This window comes from Fopius arisanus, unplaced genomic scaffold, assembly GCF_000806365.1.
Source record: "Fopius arisanus strain USDA-PBARC FA_bdor unplaced genomic scaffold, ASM80636v1 scaffold00051, whole genome shotgun sequence".
NCBI lineage: Eukaryota > Metazoa > Arthropoda > Insecta > Hymenoptera > Braconidae > Fopius > Fopius arisanus.
Window position 1 is genome coordinate 533066 of NW_011887790.1, and position 22805 is coordinate 555870.

Consider the following 22805-nt stretch of genomic DNA (forward strand, 5'->3'; position numbering starts at 1 on the left):
GGTTGGGGGGGGGGGAGCAGGCATATCCAGCTTGGATGAGGGGTTTCGGAGGTTAAACAAACATGTGATTACCGCTGTCTACAGCTGGCTACATTATATCTGGCCTACCAAGCCAATTCTCATCTCTCTTCATTTTTTTTCTTCCCTGCGTCGATTTTCTCTCCTCCTTGTGCTCTCACTCATTCGCTTTGTTTCTGGTATCATCAGAGAGAGAAAGAGGCAAAACTGTGTTCTGCTCTGTGGCTAGAAGGCAAACGCTTTACGAGCGACCATTGCCTGGGCTCTCGAGAAGATGAAGAAATAAGAAGAGTTTGTGGATTTTTACCTTTTTTTCGTTGCTTCATTTTTTTAGCTTGCTTCGTTTTTTTTTTTTGTCCATGTTTCCGTTGGTGAAGCATTTTATGGTCACTGAGTCGATGGTCGCGTGCATAGGATGCTTAGGTCCGGGGACCACCTCGTGGACTTCTCCCGCGGTTATCGCTGTTTTATCGTCCAGCCACGCCTATTTCTTGGGTGCGAGGGGAGTACCTTGTGTAGAACCTTACTCATTTATTTTCTCTCATTCTTCTGCTTTCTGAGGGCTTACTGATGATTCCATGTTTCAGATGATCTACTGCTTCTTAATTTTTGTTATCTGTTCTCTTCTCCTCCTTCAATTTTCCCTTCTTGTAAATACAGCCATGGAAGAACACTTTTTATCGAAAACTTCACCTCGCTTTCATAATTGTCTTGACTCTTTATGGATTGGTAAATTAGTAACTCGATTGAAAATGTTCGTCGTTATTTATAACAAAATCACTGAGAGTTCTGCTGAGTTCCCATTGACTTCCCCGGATTTTGTAGATTCCCCATGGAAAAATCAATTCGATAAACGCCAATTTTTCAAAGTTAAATTATCCTACATTTATTCAAAAGCTTGTAGACTTCTTAAATAATAAAAAAAAAAGCAAAGCTCCCTGAACGATTGAATAACCATAAAACTAGAAAAACAATATATTTCGTCATGTTAATATAACTAAGAGCTTGTAAACAATCTTGTCAAAAATCTAAAAACTAAAAATGTAAAATACTTATTGATTTTTTGAATTGTCTTTGTCCATTAGATTTAATCTGTCTAAGGATGATTAGATTGGCGGGTATCAGTAATGAGGGAATTGAATGTGCATAACCCAGTGGGAAGGCATTAAAAATGAATTGATATGATAAAATGTGTCGAAATGGCACAAAGAGGGATGGTAAATGGGTTTCTGCCACGGCGGGACGGCTTCCTGCTTAACGCAGTACCACTCACTGCACGTCCATCCGTATCTATACAGTTGGGTTTTAAACCAACGGCTTAACCGTACCAGTTAAATTCACTCGTTCGATCAATTCTACCAATCATACCTTTTATGAGTGCCACCTCCGGGTGACGATACTGGGCTGGCGCATCTTCCAATGACGCCCTCAGCTAATTTAAACCACTGAGGCTATTCAACGAATTGAATTATCTTGACCAAAGTTAAAACCTTTTAGATTATTTTTTCCCGACAACTCCTCTTACTTCCCGCATTTATTTTCTCTGAGGTTCACAGAAAGACTCCAGCATCTTTTCCTCTTACGTATTTTGCACTTCTTTGAGAAGCTGAGGCGCCCCAGGAAGCTAGCACATAAAAACTAACTCGGCGCATATAAGCGGCGCCTTTGAGTAAATTGAAAACACCCGTTGGATTCGGCTAATTACCGAAACATAATGAGCCCACTCTCTGTCGCGATTTAGCCGTCGCACTGCATCCACCGTCGCCACCCCTTTACCGCACCTTCTCACTCTTTCTATCTTCTTAGTTACACTGGAGGAATAGCGGGTTTTTTTTTTCACGTGTGCTTTCTGGATTAATTCTTTTTGTTGCCTTCATCTTTTCTCCGCAGTATTTTGCGAAGAAAAACCCCAACCACCGAGTTTTTGCTCAGGAGTTGTTTGGCGCCACTGGTAAGAGAGTACCAGAAATATGGGTGTACTGAAAATTCACCGAAATTCACTGGATGTCGTTTAGGTGGAACACGTCATAGGGACCATTGCAAAGGAGAGATGAGTTACTGCAATTGATTCTTTACTGGGAGAGAAAAACACTACGGGGGATGGTTCAATGACATTGCTAGACCAATCCCCATTTTCTATATGGCAATGCGCTATTTCAAAATATATAACTAATACATATACTTCTCGGATTTTCGGAGTTTCGGTTTCGTTATATCGTTTCGGTATATACAAACTCATCATTTATTACAATTAGGAGGTGTGTCTAAGTTTAGATCGTGTAGTTCACTCCGAGCTGCTGCTAATATTTTTACACCTTTAACAATTTTAGTTATAGTTTTTAGTTGAGTTATTCATTGCAGACTATAATATTCCCATTCGACCATTTTATTCTTGGTAATGCGTTCTTTAAACCTATTACTTCCATTCAACTGATTGCAGCTGTCCACGAAGAAATTCGTTGCTCCATCCCATTTATTTTATATTTTAATTAAACTCTCACATCGAAGTCTAGATTTGCGATTATTTTGATTCGACAGAACCATGCAAGGACTCATATAATATTTCGAAATATTTTCATTACTCCTGAAATTTGGAAAATCTGAAATGAAATTGTCTTCATGCCTCTGTGAGTTACGTAATATAGCATCTCCTATATTGATTTTCAGAGACGAGTCGACTGGCGTCTATGTGCATTGTCACTTTCCTATCATTACGGGAAGAATAATTTTTCCTATTCTATCTGTTCTCATTTTCATAATGAGAATTCAATTACGTGGAAACTGAGATCTTTTTGGCACACGTCGATGGGGCGAATGATATGACGGAAATGAGGTAGCTCTTCTGGATGCGTTGACACGCATTGTAGCGCTCGAGACATATGTTTTGGATTACTGCATGTTCTTCTCGATGTATTCGAACAGGTTTAAGCTGAAAAGATGGAGGTTGAGAGAGCGAAGTCTAGATCACAGTTAAAATAAGAGTCCTTCCGGTCGGCGTCCGATGCAAATCTCAATGCTGTTAGGCCAATTGAAGCTATTTCGAGGTGACTCGAGCTGAGGTTCCAAGAAAAGCACTCTAGGAATGGGTTTGTAACGAACATGCTATACGAGAGAACCAATGGCATGAAAACTTCTACAACAGACACGGCAAGCCCACTCCTTCAATCCCAACCATACCCATATACCAGCTACATAACAGTATATAACAAAAAAATCTAAAAGAAATTTTAAAAAATCAGAAACAATAATCAAGTGCCACAAGTAAAACTCTACTATACTGAAAAAAGGGAATGGATTTTCCTTCAATTTACATTATCGCTTCGTTTATGTGGCGAGGGTATAATAATGTGTTGACGATTGTTTTCTTTGTGTACGGAATTATTTTGGATTATCAGATTGTCCATAATTATTCGGACAAGTTAAGCCATCCTTTAGCATTCGACAATGTGTATTCACTCAGTTATCCAATTAACTCATCCCAGGTATGAAATATTAGTATTGTGCTGAATACATGGGCCGATTGTACCGGTTTGAAATACCGAGCGTTGGCGCCCAAGCTCGGCTGGAGCTTCGGCCAGGGTTTGAGTTTGGGGAAAAGGTCGTTAACGGACCTCTGCCAGACATATCCAATTCAGCAATCACCGGATCATTGCCATGGCAAAACTCGATAACCGAGGTCCAACCAGTGATGCCACAAGACTTGTTTAATAAACTCCTCTTGTGAATTCTAAGGGTGGAGTTCAATGAGAGTTGTTATATATTTGATATAATGGTCAAAACATGAGAGCACAATATAAAAGGATTTACGTTCGACGATCATCATTGCAGAAAAATGGAGAGACATGCGAAATGATGAGAAATGATAAGACACAAAATTCTGAAGAACAGTAGAAAAACCGCGAAAACCTAGAGGCGAGAGAACAATGTGGAACGGCTTTAATTGTTAATAACATGGGATTGATTGAGCGGAATTTAATGATTTTTTTTTCATTTTAAAATTTTATTTTTGAAAAAAAATTTTTAGTGAAAAAAAATTATTTGATTATACTCTGTGGTTTACTTGCTATTGAGCATTAAAGATGTGTCATTTTGCCTCATTCTTCATAATTAAATTACGTGAAATTATTAATAAATTAATTTTTAAGATACAGTTGGAGGTAAATCAAGATTTATTAGAGAAAAGATAGAAATGACGGGGAAATATTGAAACGAGGTACTTTGAAGAGTTATATTAATAATAATTATACAGTTCTTTACGCAATTTCTAATTGCATCATGAATCTTTTGATAGCTGTTGATAAGTGTTGCCAATGATTGTGTCACTTAATTAATGATAGAAATAAAAAAATTGACACGTAAGTTACATTCAATATATTGTCTATTATGTTTTCACCGTCATTAACTAATTATTATTCATTATTCATTATTCATTATTCGGAATGTGATTGAAGAGTATATTTTTCCATAATCATCATCTGAATTTCCAGTGAGTGCCACTAAAATTCTATTGAACCACTAAAATTCTCACCATAATCGATATCCGACTTATGAGTTCCGTAATTTTTACCTGACATTTCTCTTGGTTCGAGATTTAATTACCCAGCCCCGACTAATCCCGGACGCACTGAACCTGGATCCTGAAACCATGATCTATGCCTGAGTGAGCCTCGCCAAACGAAAGTTCGCTCAGGCTTTTTTCGGCATCATCAGTCTGTAATTCTTACCTGAGACCCCAGGTTCCACCAAAGTTTGATGAGGCGTTAGTTAAGCAACGTCCACCAAAGTCGGTAAGTTCGGTTGGTTTCCCTCTTGGTACCTGAGATATCCGCATTGGTAAGCCGAAAAAAAAGAAAAAAAAAAATAGGTAGCCAGTAGTGAGTACTTGTTTAAAGGAAAGGGACTCGTCTCTACTGCTACAGAGGCAGTTGGAGGACTGGTTGGTTGCACAGAAATCCTAGAGCAGTCAAACGACAAACATGAAAAATATAGGTATGAGTAGTTTTTGCTGATGTTCATTCTATCTGTGTCCACTTGAAAAAAAAAAATCTCTCATCTTTTATTTTTATTCCGGTCTGTGGTGCGCTCATGTCCATTAGTGGAGTTTGCGCGGCGGCACCTCTGATGTCATTGGATCACACACACGGCACTCCACTCGTTCCGAAACAAATAACCGCTAACCAATTTTCCCTCCCACCAGTGACGCATTTGCCCTCTCCCTTTAAATCTTCTCCTTCACCTCCCCACCTATTTTCTAAGCTTAGGAAGCCTTGCACACATTTTGTTGATACCTCTTTGCTCCCTCACCGATAGTACATTCAGTCCCACGAGAAAATTCTTTTGAATTCAGTGGCGTGGATATAATCCCACTGGGATTAGTATTCATTGTTATCTCCATTTTTAATCACTATATTCGCGGAGAAGTGAAGGGAAAATCTCTGCCACCGTTAAAACCTCACTTATCACCAATTTTCAGTATCAGAGATTTGTTGTTTTATTTTTATTTTTTTTGAGGGAGGGGATCTTAATATTAATGGCGAAAATCAGTCGACTGTTAGGTATTGAGATAAATTTTTGAAGATATGATGCATGTATACACACGATTTGATCCAAATAATTTATTTAAAACTTTTTATATAATAAAAGAAAAGGGGTAAACAAAATGATTTGAAATTACTCTGGAGAACCGGAAGAAGAGGACTATTTAGAAAAGCAGGATCGATAAATTAAGTTCTTTTGACATTTATTAAACCTAATTTCTTATTATAGATTTGAAAAAATAGTTCAATGTTTCCCGAGCTTTTGAAAATATGAGTGACGAGGCATAGACACAGTATATATAATTCAAAACATCTGTTCTGGGTTAAATGAGTATCTTGAGAGTCGTACAGCCATTAATAAGCAACGACAAAGATCGACAATAAATCGACTTTTTCTCAGCGTTATTTACGGGGAAAAAATGCGATGACAGAGATTACACCGTGATATTCGGAAGAAATGGCGAGGAGCTGTAAGTGGTTTGGGCCAAGTAAGAGAGGCGCTGGGGCATGATCGTCAAATGAAATGTGAAGGAGTGAACTGGCAGGGGTTATCTCATGGGTGACGCTCTATATCTTTCTACTCGTTGAATAGATAAGAGTGAATTATACGAGAAATATAGACTTGTCTGTATGGATTGGCTTGGATGTTTAACCAAATGGGATCGAGGGAAATATTGGAATTGGAAGGAGAATGGCACAACGCATTATTCTCTCTGTCTGTTTATTTCTGCAATTTTTCGATGTGATTTTGATTGATCGTATATTGATAGCGGGAATACGATATTGATCATAAAATTTCCTTGAAACAAGTAACAATGGAATTACTAATGTCATCGATCGAAAAGCAATGAGGAAAGAAAAAATGGAAAATTCCAAGAGGCTTGCCACTTGCCATTCCCTCGAGGGCATCAGCTGCCAAGTATTCAATTCGTTCAGAGTGTATAATGTTTCCTGAAGAGTGTGGAGATAGGAAAATTTAATTTGATAACAAAGTTTGCAGAGAGAATAAGACGAAGAGCATTGCGAGTATAACATGGCGGTTTGCGCGATTTATCCGGAGGCCTTTTTTCATTTGAAAAAACTGTGGGCCTTATGGGCTCGTACGCAGTCATACGCGAGAACCAATAACTATATTTTCTTCTAATTTTTTAATAAAAACGAGTCGACGATAGAAAACATTATTTTTTCATGAAAAATATTTTTCCTCTGTCCACGTCAGGATAGTTGTACTTTTTTAGAGACAGTCCGTACAATTATGAATATACTTCTGAAAATATGTCATGACAACAAAAAAATTGAAAATTGGAAAAATTGTGGAAAACAGTACGGAAAATAATTTTTTTCCGAAGGACTTTCTTGTTATATTTATTTGAATGGAAACGTTGACGAATGTTAGTCTATTGAGACTATCAGCGAATGGGGGATTTAAAAATGTAAATAAAATCTGTAAATATTGACTTTTGTTACTAACTTAGAGAGGGGATTATATTGTTGTAAGTAGATTTTCACCAATTTGTATTCGATAGACTTCCTGAACCGCATCGATTACTTTCTAAACCCTCTATTTCAACCCTCTCCCCTCTCTATCTTAAGGAAAATCCCCAAGGGTAGATTTGCCATGGTCTTTACGATTTGAGGACACGTTGCTTTTTTTTTACGTTTGACCCGCAACCGACAAATTACCGAGTTGAGACGGACCGAGCGGAAGCGAGACCCCCGGGTGTCATCCCGGGCGTTTCAATGTGCTGCGACTTGTGAGAATAAAAGACAGGCCACCAAAAGAAAAAACGCAAAAAAAAAAAATCGTCGATCGCCTTCAATCAGCGTTGCCATTGTCAGCAGAAGCGATAATTCCGGTTGAAAAAAGAGCCAACGCCCGCGGTACAAAATTAATTATTTATGAGAACCCCTCAATTTTCTATTTAATTCCTCTCATGTTTTTCCACTCACCACATTTAATTTATTTTCAACTTCACGGTCTGATAATTCATAACACATTGTGCCAATGATTTTGCTCTTCCTCACGTTTCGTAATCATCAATTTTTTCGTGTCCATTCTCCCATGCTCAAACATGTCATTAATTGGGCGTAAAATATTTCTCTTTTTTTTTTTTGTTCATGATGATTCAGTAGGCTGAATGATTGTTTGCTATCATGAACCAGAATATGCATCTAATTTTAATGAGCACTTACTGAAATTCGATAAAAACCTAGTGAACAGCACACGAACGAAATAGAAGAAAATTACCGTAATTACATTTCCTGTAAAGTATAAAAAAATAACTTGGCGGTTGCACTATTTATTCGTACAAATAGAATAGGTTTTTACCAATATATATAAACAATATTTCGCATTTAGTATGGGAAAATGGAGGAGAAACCATTTATCTTTTCATCTTGGAAAAAATTACAGATGCCACGGGATTATTAGTAATATCGCTTTTAGGCAGTGGATGACAACAATTATCGTTCCCCACCAGGTTTAGGGGCATGAATAGGATTGTACAAGATTGCATCTTCCCCAGTCCTAAATCCCGGGTATAGTCAACGGTTCCAGCTGGTATACTGTAAATTTAATCGTACAGCATCCAAATTTTTAAGTGGAGACAATTTTTTAATAAAAATTCTATTTCTCTGACTACAAAAATCACATTACACTATTTTTGACGCATTCGATAATTAGTCAAGTAAGATTTATAATTATTCCTGGGAAAATTGTAGGGGGTTACATAAAAATGTTTCAATAATGACATAATAAAATGGAAAAAAAAGAAAGTAAATATTAAAAATTTGATAAATATCTTAACGATGGTGCTATTGGAATTAATAAACATTAAATATATTGTAGTCTATAGACTGCGTCAATTGGATGTTCAAATTTTCAATCTATCCAACGACGAAAAAATGGTTTATCAAATTTTTCCGTATTCAATAATTTATTAAAATCACCATTTTCCCGTTAACGTGAACTTCAATTGCTTGTGATTTTGCATTTTATAAATATTCATCGACGTGATCAAACAGAAAATTGAAAACCCTTGAATTTATCAGACCCATGAATATTTTTCCATGTATGTTTTCACACTCGACAATGATTTTCTTTAAGTGTCAGCTCACAGCAGTATGTAGGGTGTTTTACATTCAGATTTTCTCCAGCGTTATTTCTCTCTTATTTTTGTACACGTACCAAAGATATTGCAAGCTCGGTTGATACCACCTCAAAGGAATTTTTTGTCCCTACCACGACTCCAATAGAAAAGTGGCCGGAGAGGGGGAGGAAAAGAGAAAAGAAGAGATCCTTTGTAGGAGTCGATGTAAACGGGCTGATTTCCGTTTAACGTTTCTCCCCACAAGGGGGTGCACCTCTTTCATTTTTTTTTCCATTCCTTTCGAAATTTATAAACGGAAAAAGATGAGGGAAAAAAAAAGAATTGTGGAAACGGTCCTTTCGATGTTTTTTCGCCCCGCACTCTCTTGGGAATCATGAACCGCTCATTGATCCTTCGGGTATTTGATCTTTGATGAGAATTTTGTTCCATCATTAGCCGAATAAAGAAGGAGTAAGGAAGATAAAGAGTGCTGAATGCTCTTTAACTTTTAGATGTTCTTAACACCTGCAGTCGTTGAAAAAACTTGTGACGAAAAAGCTCTAATGAGTGCCTCAACGTCTCGGCATTCTTATGCGCTGTTTGAAAGACCTCGAGAGCTCTTTTAAACTGAGGAAAACTTCCTCAGACCTTGTCTTGGAACTTTGGTCTACCACTAACGACGTTTTCATTACCGTCCACAAAAAATATTAATAAGAAACAAGATATATTGATGAGTTGTGAATTAAACCACCACAATTTGCTCCGCGTCATAAAGGAAGTACCGAAATCACTCGAGGAAAAAAACGTCTCGATCAAGTATTCCCGCAATTTATCGTCATTCAATTCTTTTTTTTCTGTGATTCAAGTGCGAAAGCACTTGGGCTTGAATATAGTTTTTGTATTCTGTCGTTACCCTAGCGCAGTTCTAACCTTCATCGACTTGATTAAAGTACGCGCAGGATTGATTCAAGTGTATATTCGATTGAAAACGAAATTTTTGAAAAACTAATGAACGTTTAGTATCATTAATTGGAAATTTTGACATTGACAATATGACCAGAAATGGTGAGCACTTTAAAAGATCAAACGAGGTTGATGCTAGGAAGAATCAAGAGATTCACTAATTATGGAGGGAGGAAATGGAAGACAAACAAAGTAGTAAGCATCAAGCTATTTTACCTCTCACGCTACTGATGAAAATGTATAAAAGGGTAGAAGTTGAAACTTAATCCGTACGCAGTCTGATAAAATTGATACTGATCTTATAATTATGTAAATCCATTGGGTATGAATGTTCTTAGAATTATTTCTCTTCTGTACCTCATGTTTTTCAAGTTTTTCACCATTTCTACAACCACTCGCTAAATTAAATTGCATATTCAAGTATTTATACTTCTACTTTGATTGCTATATAAGTCAATAGTATTATTCCGTTTTTCGTTTACATTAATCGAGAATGAAAATGTTTCTGGTTATGTAATGCAATAAATGGACTGTACAGAGCAGTTTTCGATGGTAGACAATATTTTTTGAGACAAAGTACTTGAAGAAAGCCAGAAAAATACTGGCTACACCGAATTAGGTTTTTTTACTTTCGCTTCTTTCTGAAAGTATCATTAACACTTCTTACAAGATTTTTTTGTTACTCCCTGTATGGACTACAGTACTTCAGTACTGCGTGTAATTATTTCTCGTACTTTTTATAAATAAAATCGTGACTTTCAGAAAATACGAATGCGTTACTCAGTACAAGTAAGATCATTACTTGCCTACACTTTTTCCCAACTCGACCTCAAACACTGGTGCTCAGTACATTCGGGAGAAAAGTGCAATGTTTCTCTTTTTTTTTTAGAAAATCCCGGCCGCTGGGCAGGAGTATTTTTTTTAAAAATATTTATCAACCTGCAATACAAATGAAGTATTTAATGGGAAATGGTGAAAATAGAGAATAGTATTTCTTTGAAAAACAGTTCGTCGACCTCATGTGTGCGTCATGGCGTCGGGTGACTCTCTCCTTCGTACACACTCATGACTCGTGTACGTCCTCTCACCTCACCCCCGCCCCCTTCAAGTTTCACTCACTATCGAATGCGGAACATGTCGCCTCCGCCTTCTGGTTCTCACTCACCCTCCTCTCCCCACTTTCTATAACCAGCCCAATGTTGGCCGGAAAATCCAACCCCTTTTTTGGGCGGTCGATATGCCCGGGGACGCCTCACCATACGACCCCCACAGACCGGTGCCTTCGCCACCTACACACTATGTAACCTCTCTCCCTCACTTTTTCTTTCTTTCTCGTATGTGTATGGTATTTCGCTATCCTATACCACTGGAGTCGGGATGGCGCCACTAGTTCATGTCCTCCTAAAGAAAGACACTATAAACTTATATGTTTATTTCTTAATAATTTATTTTCTCAAAATAAAATTTAAAGTGTATTTTTTTTTCTTTAATTAATATTCTTGCGACCTTAACTCTGTCCAATGGAATTGCATTCGACGTTATGAGGTGTAAGACGGTTTTCAACTAATAATTTTTTGATAATTTGTTGCTACTTTTCTTTGGCAGCTTGGCGGTGTCAATTATAAAAAACAGAATAACATTTCGTTTTTTTTTTCGTTCTAGTTTTGTCTCCGGTAATTCTATTGACTGACTTTGAGGTGGAAAAATAATTCCTCAAGTATCAGACGAGCTTCAAAATTTATCAATCATTTTCCCCGCGGTACCTTCATAGAGATTCAGTCATCAATTTTTTTAGGAAAAACACTGATTATAATAATGGTAATGTTCGTTAACAAATGTAATGTGCAGAGCTTTCTTTTACCATCACCCCAAAATTACCGAGAAATATTTCTCAAATTTGAAGAGTTGAGAGAATTACAATGGGAAATTTCTTCTGCACAATTTCCTATTACTCACAGATTATTTCAATTGAATGAATAATGGTTTAATATCAATGATGACAATGATTGTTAATTGACCACATGTGAGATGAATAAATGAACCAATGAATCGAATGAGTCACGTAAGTCGGAAATAAAATGGGAAGCCTTCTCCGATAATAAATGAAGAGATTAAGCTCAGATGAGTAAGTAAAGTAGTAAAGACACAAATTTTGTGTCTCGTTTCACGTTAGTTTCTCACTCATGATTCTAAGTAGGTGGGCCCAGGTAGCTGGGACAGATAACACCCTGAGATTACAACGGACAGAGTCATTAACTCTGTCGGCTTCTTCGTGTGTATGTTCTGTGGGGACTTTCCCCTTTTATATATAGATTTGTGTGTATTATCAATACAATGCAACTACGCCTAGATTATGAAACTATCAATTTCATGTTGCAGCTTAAACAAATTAATATATACAACAGATTATCCCTAATCTCTTCATCTCATACCTGTCAATTCATGCAAAAAACCTGGATATGCCATAGTAGCGTAATAGTATAACTATAAATGAATATAAATAGCCCATGATAATGTGGACAATTGTTTTTCTTCTGATTTTCTACTCTCATTGATGGTGAATGCGCAGATCTCTTCATAACTTCCTCTTAGATTATTTAATTATTTACTTATAGTATAATCTTTTTAACGATTTTATTTATCTACTGCGCCATCCACTTATGCCCGAATTCACACTCGGCGGCAAGAAATTTGTTTGAAAAATAACCCCAACAGGTAGTAATCATGTAACGCAGTGGCGATGCATAATTTTTTAACCAGAAAATCTGAATAAAAAGTGAGGTGAGTATTACCATTTTTTTGCACAATTTTTGCTCAACGTTATGTAATTTTCGTTGGATTTTCTGGTTGAAATTCCTGAGTTGCCATTGCACTACACGATTACTATCTGTTAGGGTAATTTTCAGAATAAATTTCTCTCTGCGCACCGAACACTCGTACAGTCTCCATTCTATGTATAATTATGTATTTATATCTTTATTGTCGACACTTTCCCCATTGCCATCCTGTACGCACACAGTTTTATGGATGAAAAATGGAAAATTTATAATCAAATAGGAGAATAATTGATTTCATTAATTTTCACAGTATAAAATTAGCGAGCACCGCATGTGCTGGACTTATTCCACGTCTCAAATGGCGGCACGGTAGGGGGATAAAGAGAACGAGTGGAAAGGCATTTAACCCATTGATAGGCTAATGACAAACGTGTAGATTAGACCTATCTTAGTCAGAGACTAATTATTTACCCTTTGTAGTCTGCCGACCACCAATCGTTTCTGGCTCAAGTGGCTCTCAAATATTTCATTTATTGCCATTCATCTGACTAACCCATTTGTCTTTTCCTTATCTTCAACTTGGATCCAAGTGGCCACTGCAAACTCGCTCGCGTATCGAAATCCGCATTTTTCCGCTCACATATTTATTTATTTTCATTTTTTATCTTTATCGGTGTTACGCCGCTTTGGTTCACAATCCATTGAAAAAATAACCAGAGTGGTATATGACATTGTAAAAATTCTGAATAAGTCTGAATCCATAAGGGCATACAAGCTCATGATGGGTTAGTGACGAACAAGCCATATCTTTTATTACATATTCATATTGAAGTACTCCGATTATTTGATCCTTGAGATGATTATTTTATGTACATGGGAATTTTCTCAAAAGATATCATGAGAGGTGAGGAGGTACTTAAGTCGTCTTCGCATCTTTTAAGTCAACTGATAAATTAAATTAGTATTTGTTCATTTAGAATTAGAGATTTATGTAACGAAATAAAAAAATGTGCAGCAGTCTATCCCATAAAAGGTTTTTATTTTCATTTTTCAGACGATATTAAATTCGATGCACAAGTACCAGCCAAGGTTCCACCTCGTTCGAGCAAATGATGTGCTCGCGCTGCCGTACTCAACATTCAGAAGTTACGTCTTCAAGGAAACGGAATTCATAGCCGTAACAGCCTACCAGAATGAAAAAGTGAGCAATTTCCAAATTTTATTCATTTTCCCTTTTTTTCCCCCGATTGTCTCTTTTCCCCCAATTTTTTTTTGCTCCTCTGTTGAACGCTGCCAGTAGAATTCAATATTGACCTGTCGAGGAAAGTTAAACAGTGAGGAACTGCTCGGGGAGTGCAAAATGGAAGTGAGGGAGAAGGAGAAAAAAAGAGTGGAGTTTTAAAGATCCTAGCGCGAAAGTAAAGTTTTATGGAAACACCTTTGGAGTTACTCCAAGAGGCCTGTTCCAACTAAACTATCCTCTCCTTGGGAAGTTCAAAGCAGAAGACCAACGAATTAGCTCTAATTTTTGTCAATATTTATTTTGTCGTTTTTGGGGAATGGGACGAGTGGGGGTCCACCAAATCCTACGACTATATACTAAACCTCTTCAAATAACCCGGGAAAAATCGAAACGAAAATTATTTTGTAGATTATTTAAAAATATTGAAGGAATGAATCTTTTTCTTAAAAAAAAACAAAAGATCGTGCTTGCACTAGTATTTTTCAGTTATTTTCAAAAACATGGAAAATTCTTCATGCTCTTAATGAAAATTAATCAATTCCCTTCTCATATTTATTTTCTTCGGAAAAAAATTGTATATTATATTTAAAATTATTTTCTCTGAAGAATTTAGTTGAGTGTTCATCCTAGTATTAATAACGGCCGATGAGATTTGTTCAAGGAATTAAAATCCGTTTTTATTTCAAGAATAAGTACGACAAGTGAAATTTTAATATTTCGAAAATTTCGAAAGTGCTATCGCGTACGAAATTGTCAAGAATTCACGGGAGAACCTAAACAATATAATATTCCGAGTAAAACAATTTATTATGAATAATCCATTGAAGCGTAATTTTGCAAATCAATCTTATTAAATCTTAACCAGCTTATCGACATCGCCATCATCATCTCGTTTTATCGATATAAATATTCAAATCCCAATTTCAAGGCAATACACATCCAATTCTATAGACAATAACCTCGGACAGTTCAATACTCGTCGAAGACACAGATGAAAACATTCATAGATACCTTTTGTCATTTACCTATTTTATGCTGAATGCTATGCGCTTATAGTTTCACCCCAACAATCGATACTACTGATCTCAGAGCAATCGTGTTACTGTTTTTCATGAGTCTATACTATAAAGCTGGTAATAAATAGACCTGGTACGGCCTCGACGTAATCAGATGTATAATAACATTATATAAAAATCAAACGGAAAGACAATTTTACTTCTATCGCGTTCATTCTGCGATTTTTTAATCTATCATATGCTTTGATGCTTTTATTTCGTTGAACCCGGAGATTTTTCAGAAGCTGACACAAGGCTTTCACTGTTCGCCTTTTTTTTTATGATTCGGATGACATCCTCATGGCAATCAAAGCGTTTCCGTCAATTATCTTTTGTGTGTTCATTGAAAAAAAATTATCTGTATCAATTTGATTTATGAATGTGTACGCCATAAAATCTGGTTTTGGGAAGAGCCGCTGGTATACAATGGGCTGAAAACTTTGGGCAATTAATCACCTTTTCTATTCCTACTATATTTAAAAATGCAATTATTTGTGTTGCAGATAACGCAGTTGAAAATTGATAACAACCCCTTCGCCAAAGGATTCCGAGATACGGGAGCGGGAAAGCGAGAGAAAAAGTGAGTATCGCTTTCAAAATTTATTCAAAACTATTAAAGAAAAAATATATCGGTTCAACATGGAAAAAGTATAGTACGGAAACACCAGTGTTTATACCATGTACCTAAGCCCAGGTAAACTGCCCTGATAAAAATGCCGTCTTTGATTTGAAATATTTAAAAGTAAGAACGTGTCTATTTGAATTCTTTCCCGGACTGCTATATTGATTCGTTAAAAAATTAAATGCTGTCAACTTTCTTCGATGGTAGAAATGACTACAGGCTCACTCATTTTCTGAAATTTCCGGTATTATAAAAATGGTCGCTATCGTTACTTTAATCACTTCAATTTCTGATAGTTTAAAAAATTGTTGTATAGTAGAGAAGCTTTTTTTTTTAAAGCTGTTAATTTAACAACTCATATATTTCGACTCCCTCACCACGAATCCCAGTGGGTAGTTACCCAAACTCTTCCTGTGTCAACCCTCTGCGTTTCGGGTCTCATTTGCACCCCCCAGTGAGTTGTGATCCGTCCATTTGTATTCAATATTGCAAGTTTATGGGCTTATGTCGACTCGCCCCTTGGGGCCATTGTTGGGTTATGCCATCAACCACCATGGTGTAACCTATAACATAGTCATACGACATTATATTCCTATATAACGCCCAAGTGAATTGCTATTTCAATTTGATAGTGCCTGCTAAACTCCGAGAGTGAACTCAAGTGGATTTTGATGACATTAGCGGTGACTATGTAGAAGATACCCCGTGGCGTTTTTTTTTGGGAAGGAGGGGGAAGGGGTGGTTAAGCATTTTTGCGGTCTTGGGATAACTACAATGAGGGGTTTATCCATCATTTAATTATCACGTCTCTGATGAAATTTATCAGACGTTTCAGTGAATTTTAAAGTCGTTAAAGAATTTTTCTCTGTTCCTATGAATAATTTAGATTTTCGCAATTTTTATTTCTAATTCAATAGAATAGAATTTATTTGAAGAAATGTAAGGGTGAAAAATGCTCAAGGAGTGTGATAAAATTCTATACAATTCCATGAACCGCAAGTAAACTGAATCTCAAATGATAGACAGAGCGAAGGGAAGTGCAAAGAAAAAGAGCTTCTGACTGAAGGGATAAAAAACGAGAGAAGGGTCAATGGGGAAGTTGGGATAGGATGAGGTTGGAACATAGCCAATCATGGGATTAGCATACTGATGCATCAGGGCGGTCCTATCGTTAACATTGAGGGTGCCACTATTCACCGCTCTGAATTTTATATTAGTAGACCGCAAGCCGTTACGACCACATAAAGATCATTTTTTCACTCGCTTCATCCCCTCAATCCGGGTGTCTAAAGTTAAAAGGCATCATCTTTTTTTTTTCAACTTTTCTTCTTTTTTCGCTATCCACCTCCATGCGCAACGTTTAAAACTCAAACCTTTGGAGGAATTACATCGAGGCAAGTTACTTGGGAAAAGTTTGAAAACTGGCCGCAATTAATTTCCACATTGTACCAAGAGAATCAATTACTTTTCACAAGTATCTTCATTAATTTCTATAAGTAATATAAATACTCTCTGCAAGTGTTGTTATTATCTCGGGCAAGTGAGAAAGTAATTATTCTGATACTGAGTCTAGCCAATTTTCATACATTTCAAGAGAGATCACAAGGTAAATTAAAATAAATAATTCATTCCATTACTCGATAACGAAAAATACTATCTCTCTCATAAGTATATCAAATCAGTGGCAAATTATTTGAGGGAATATGAGTTCAAGTCCTTCTCTTTGTCGAGGTTAAACGCAAGTTGCGATCGCGGGAAAAGCGGTGAGAATCATTCTCCCCTTGTCACTGTAAAAGAGGAATGAGAAAGCAGAGTAGGATAGGGGGAAAGGGGGAGGAAGCATGACATTCGGGAGTCGTCGGAAGCGCTGAAAGGGTGGATTATAATTCCACGCGGTGAAGGGCGCAGAGGGTGGACGATGATACTAATAGTCAACCAAATCCGGGTGATGTCAAAGCCGTCGACATTCCCTTTTTCCGTTCACAACCCCACCAGCACTCATATATATCAAAATCTACACGACAAACGCTTTGCGGAGATCAGTCGTATTATATATCATATATTTCAAAAATAATTAGATAAATAGTTTGGAAATATTGCTGAAGATAACCAACAGATACACTAATGAGAAAACATTGGACGAGAAATTACTATTGATCAACAAAAAGTTGTCAGCTAATATGAGATCTAGGTCCACTATTTTTACCTGATATCCATATTCAATTGACGTTCAATAATCATACACCACGGTACCCCAATTATTGTAGAACATATGTCACTCGAAATTCTAATCATGCGGAAATAATTTTAATCATTCACCGTTCAAGAAACGCACGTATAATATTCGCAATTTTAACGCAATTAGAGGTGCACATATAGTTGAACTTTCGAACGAATGAGAGGTATGAGTAATCTAAAAAATTTAGTTAACCTACTCAACACCCAGATTCTACCTTTTGTCATCTTGACAATAGAATTTAGATATTCTTCGGAAGTATGGATGACTAGTAGTATCCGAGAATATATCCGGTATACATTTCTTTGGGCTTCCCCATCCTAACCCAAATGATACAATTGTATCGATTGAAAAACCTGCATCCGTCCATCCGTTAAGAAAATGGTGGATTATTGTCCCCTGAAAATTCGCCCTGTCATTTAATTTTTCTCTCGAATAACCGGTTTAAAGACCGGAAAAAAAAACCTATTCAAGCGATTTGCCTAGACATGAAGTAAAAACACAGGAAAAGTAAATAGCGTTGGAAGCTTGATAATTAAAGAGTCGGTGCACCACGATATGTTGCTAGCTGCACAATGGCTTAGACTCATTTAACCATGTGAATCCCATTCCCCTGTACAGGAGAGAAGCGCTATCGATTGGTTAGCCAGCCGATGTATTATACATATGTGCACATGTACGATAGACTTACCCAACCCTCAGACATGTTGCAACTAAGACATAACCGAAGCGTGCAAGAGCTTCACACTGATCGCATTATACCGTATTAGGGAAAAGAACAGTGGTAATCCTCTCCATTGGACAACAGAATGAGGCTTTCTGTACTTATAGCGGACACTTCCACCTGAACAAGAAAGCAATGGAATTTCAAATAATCGAAAACAAAACCATCCCCTAATCAATCATAATCAATGATCCCCCTTTTCTCTCACTCAAACCCCATCAATTAAAATTAATAACAACACTCTCATCGCAATTTCGAATTGTTAAAGGAATTAATGAACTTTGAGTTCTATTTTACGATTAATTATGCATGTATATTTAATTTTCTGATTATAAAAGGATAGGTCGATGGGGAATGAGGGAAAAAAGTGAGTGATAGTATGAATTGTCTTGTACATTTAAATAAATATATAATTAACCCTCGGGAAACAGAGTTCCTTATCAGCCGTCACAGTCACGATTTTCGTGCGGCACATGAAGCGGAATCGTCAGGGATTGTGTCAGGGGATAGGACAGTTGAATATGAAGACGAAAAAAAAAAATAAAATAAAATAACACTCATACGACCGCGCGCGTCGTCGAACCAGTGTAATCGATCTGTCGAGGAAGGCGTCACGCAGTATACGGTATAAACACGAACGAGTCTATCGCCCGATCGACGCGCCCCCGGGGCTAACCGGGGGTCAAATAAAAACGAGAGGATAAAAAAAGTGAAACAACAACGGTTGAAAAATAAAATAACACAGGAATAAATAAATAGTTGGAGGCGAGACGCGGGACTAACGACGGGGCGTGCGTGCGAGCCGCTTGTTTGCACAGACACGTGAGGGCTGCAATTGTGTGTATATGTATGTACGTATGTATGATTGTGTGTATGTATGAATGTGCCGCGGCAAAGAGGATTGCAATTTGTGATGGTTAGAGGTGTGAAATGACTGGTTGATTAAAGGGTGAAGTAAGGTGGTAGGAATCAGGGGTTGATCTGATTTTTCCTCGAGCATTCCAATAAAACGGGTGAACATGATTATTTTTTTACTTTAACTAAATCGGTAATACACGGCAAAGGGATTAAACAATAAAAGGAATTTAAATTTTTTTATAATATTTATGGAATTTCATATTTCAAGTGAAATTTATCACTAATGACTACTTTCTTGAAATATGAGAAGGAGGATGAGGAAAATGTTGCTATCTCATGTATTTTCTTTTCGATTCGTTGATCCAAGAAATTTTACGGGGATTTATCCAACCATGATAGAATCTGGAGAAAGTAGGGCATTGATTTGCGAAATAATTACGCTTAAATGAAGCATAATAAGGATGGAACAATAATATAATAATATCATAGTTATGGAAAACCTTTGACTGAAGCTTTCATGTCGGTCGATCTAAATGGTATGTTTCATCAGTATGAGTTATTAGGAACTTTTCTGGTGATTGTGAGTTTGCAGTTCGAGGTGAAGCCGACGATGTAAACACAGTCGTCACAAGAGTTCTTTTTGTCACTGAGTCCGTAAGGCAACACTTTACAACCGCTCGCGATCATAAAACTCTGCCTACGGGCTGAAGGACAAAAAGTATCGTTCGTCACTCGGCCGAAAAGTTCCTAACGGCCTAGTGAATAAATCAAATGTTCTTGGTTCGAGCAAGGCACATAATATTCCATTGTGAGGTCGTGACACGCGTTTTTCAACAACACGAGAGAACTTATACATAATCGTTGTCATTGAGCCTTACAAAGAACAACTTGAGAAATGAAGTAAAAAATTATATGAAGGCATACCGAGAGGCAGTAGAACAAGGTGGACACCGAGCTGCCTCAGGTTTTGCACTCTGTTAGGAAAAGCGTTCGCAGTATGATTAAGACAATTAATTTAATGCCCTGTGTACGCCACAGGGCAATCGATGCTGCCACAACGTCACCATAAATCCTTCTTTCATACTCTCACCGATACTTTTGTGAGATTGTGTTTATCCCACCGACAACTCGAGACGTACCGAGTAAATAAGTGTAGTTATCATTACCAAGAAAACTGGTTGATAGCTTTGCGGTCACAATTCACCGAGGAATATCCAATTGTATCTTGTAACATGGACAAACGTTTCGTTTGTACAAGTTGTTGGAATCTATTGCTGTTTTACTGATATCGCATGACCGTTGTGAGTAACAACTTAAATAACGTCACTAATTTTAAACTTCGCGGAGGAGATCTGAATTATAGAAAATTGTATTATTTTTATAACAGAAGGGAGTAAGTTAATGACACTAAAATAAAAAATATTTTTCGCTAGTAGAAGGTATTGGATACTAGTGTTTTTTACCTTGTGAAAAATATCGGAATGTCTAGCATTCAGTACTGGACTCATACTTCCTGAAACTACCAATTTGGCTAGATGAGAAGTATCACAAATAGTTGCACTCAACCTGGGAAATAACGAACGTCATCGGTGGGCATTTGCTAAAACTTGACATTTCTTCAGTGGCCTAAGAAGAAAGGCCATAAAATTGAATTTCTTATTCGTTTTCCGTACTAATAGGATTAAATATAAAGCTAATTCTTCCATAATTGCTAACTCTGAGTCGTTGTTGCAGAAGACAGGCGCTGTTAACCGTATCAGGCGGCGGTTCTCGGTTAACGTCAGGTGCACCAGCATCACCAGACAAACGCAGGTCGTCAAACTCGGTGAATGATATGCTGGATGATGAGGACAAGTTACTAGACGTGGTAGGGCCAGACACGCCGCATCCTGCACATCATCGCGAGCACTCAAGGGAGAGAGATGATAGGACAAGTGAGCGTGAGGGTAGTGAATCGTCGGGATCGGAGAGTGGTGGAATGCCTGGTGGTCCAACCTCAGAGGGTCCAAGAACTGATATCTCAGTGGGCCCACCAGTTTTACATCCACCATTGCTGCCATATTTTTATCCTTCTGTCCCAGGATTATATCCTGGGCCAGGTCCTTTGATACCTCCGAATCCTTTGGGGCTTCATAGTGGAGTGACTCCTAGTATGTTGCTCAATGCTCAATTGGCGTTGGCTGCTTCCCAACATCCAGCATTATTTGGCCATTATCCTCATCCCCTCTCAAGTCCTCTTCATCAACTCAAGGGGCACAGGTTCGCCCCCTATGCACTGCCAGCGCCATCTCATGGATCTGCATTTGAAACAGTAACACCTGGGAGTAGAACCCTGAGTCCTAGATCACCACCTCCAAGACCTCCAACAGGATCTCCAACACCAGGGAGTGGAGTTTCGTTAACATCAAATAGTGGAATATCAGCTGGAGAACTTAAATCTATTGAGAATATGGTGAATGGTCTCCAAGAGAGGCGAAATATTAAGAGGAGAAGAAGCCCGAGTTTAACTCCTGGACATAGAAACGAAGCGGATGGTGGTGGTGGGAGTCCGTGACAAGAGAACGAGCCTGTGAGTAGTACCAAGGTCGATCCAGAAGATGAGGATCTCGATATTACGAGCGCCGATGATTCCACTGAGGAAATTGAACGTGAGCCCGATTCAACCTCTGAACCATCGTAGCCGACAGTTTGAAATTCACGGGCGTTACTATCATACAAACCCAACGAATAATGTCGAAAACTATTATTAAAGTGCAATTTAACGAGACAAGTGATGGTTAGGATAAACTCAAACTTTTAAAAATATCAATTTCGATATTGAAAAGGATACAAATTTTAGATTAAACAATTCTCAAAGTTCGCGTGTGACGTGTGTACATAGTTTCAATCAAGTGCCCGGAATAATTTCTTCTACGGCTCGCCAATAGCAGTTCCATTCGATCCCACTGCAACTTTTTCATTTTGGGATTCTTCGAAATGTCTCTGCAACATGAAAAACAGACAGTGGCATGTATTTTCTCAAATTCTACCATCTCTCTGTGTTATTCATTTCTCCAATTGTTCATCGACAAACAAAAAATCAGTGGTAAATTTTGCCTTATATTGCCTGTAATTTGCGTTTATGATGATGAGGAGAAACGAAATAAGGCTTAAAGAGGAATTTATGTAATTCATGATTAATTATTGCAATATGTAAGAATGAAGAGAGGAGAATGAAACTGAGAAAAAAAAGGATTAAGATTATGGTGTGAGCACTTTTGACTCTATGCAGCCCCCACCCTGAACTGTACATATGTACCCTAGTGATATATATACATATAGACTTTATGGATATTAATATTATATATAAATATTATAAATACAACTATCCCCTCCATATTAATTAATGAATATGATTAAGATAATTCATTAGAGCGGAGTAAAAAAATCGTATAAATGCATAAAGCGCACGCTGCCCTGATTTTGCGCAAAACTATGAGTAAAGTAAAAGAAAGGATCATACTAGAAAATCTCAAAGAGACGTTGCCTCGATCGACTCGCAATTTTGTTCTGTTCAACGAGATCATCCCATCTCTTTTGCGTTCTTTTCACTCAGGAATAATGATTTAATAATGGTTTAAATTATCGAATAATGAGAGGAGAAAAACGTTCATGTGATAGTCGTAAAGTGAGTGAGCCTACAA

General features: G+C 37.4%; 1 protein-coding gene across 4 annotated transcripts in view; it reads left to right on the forward strand.

The window, feature by feature from the left end:
- bi (T-box transcription factor bifid) overlaps nucleotides 1-21698 on the forward strand; it is a 64376-nt gene extending 42678 nt beyond the window's left edge. For all 4 annotated transcript variants that reach the window (XM_011307044.1, XM_011307046.1, XM_011307045.1 and 1 more), the window contains exons 5-7: nucleotides 13439-13585; nucleotides 15186-15262; nucleotides 20857-21698. In XM_011307044.1, coding sequence (XP_011305346.1) covers nucleotides 13439-13585; nucleotides 15186-15262; nucleotides 20857-21676 — 1044 coding nt within the window. In that variant the 3' untranslated portion in view covers nucleotides 21677-21698. The remainder of the gene's footprint in view (nucleotides 1-13438; nucleotides 13586-15185; nucleotides 15263-20856) is intronic.
- The last annotated feature ends 1107 nt before the right edge of the window (nucleotides 21699-22805 follow it).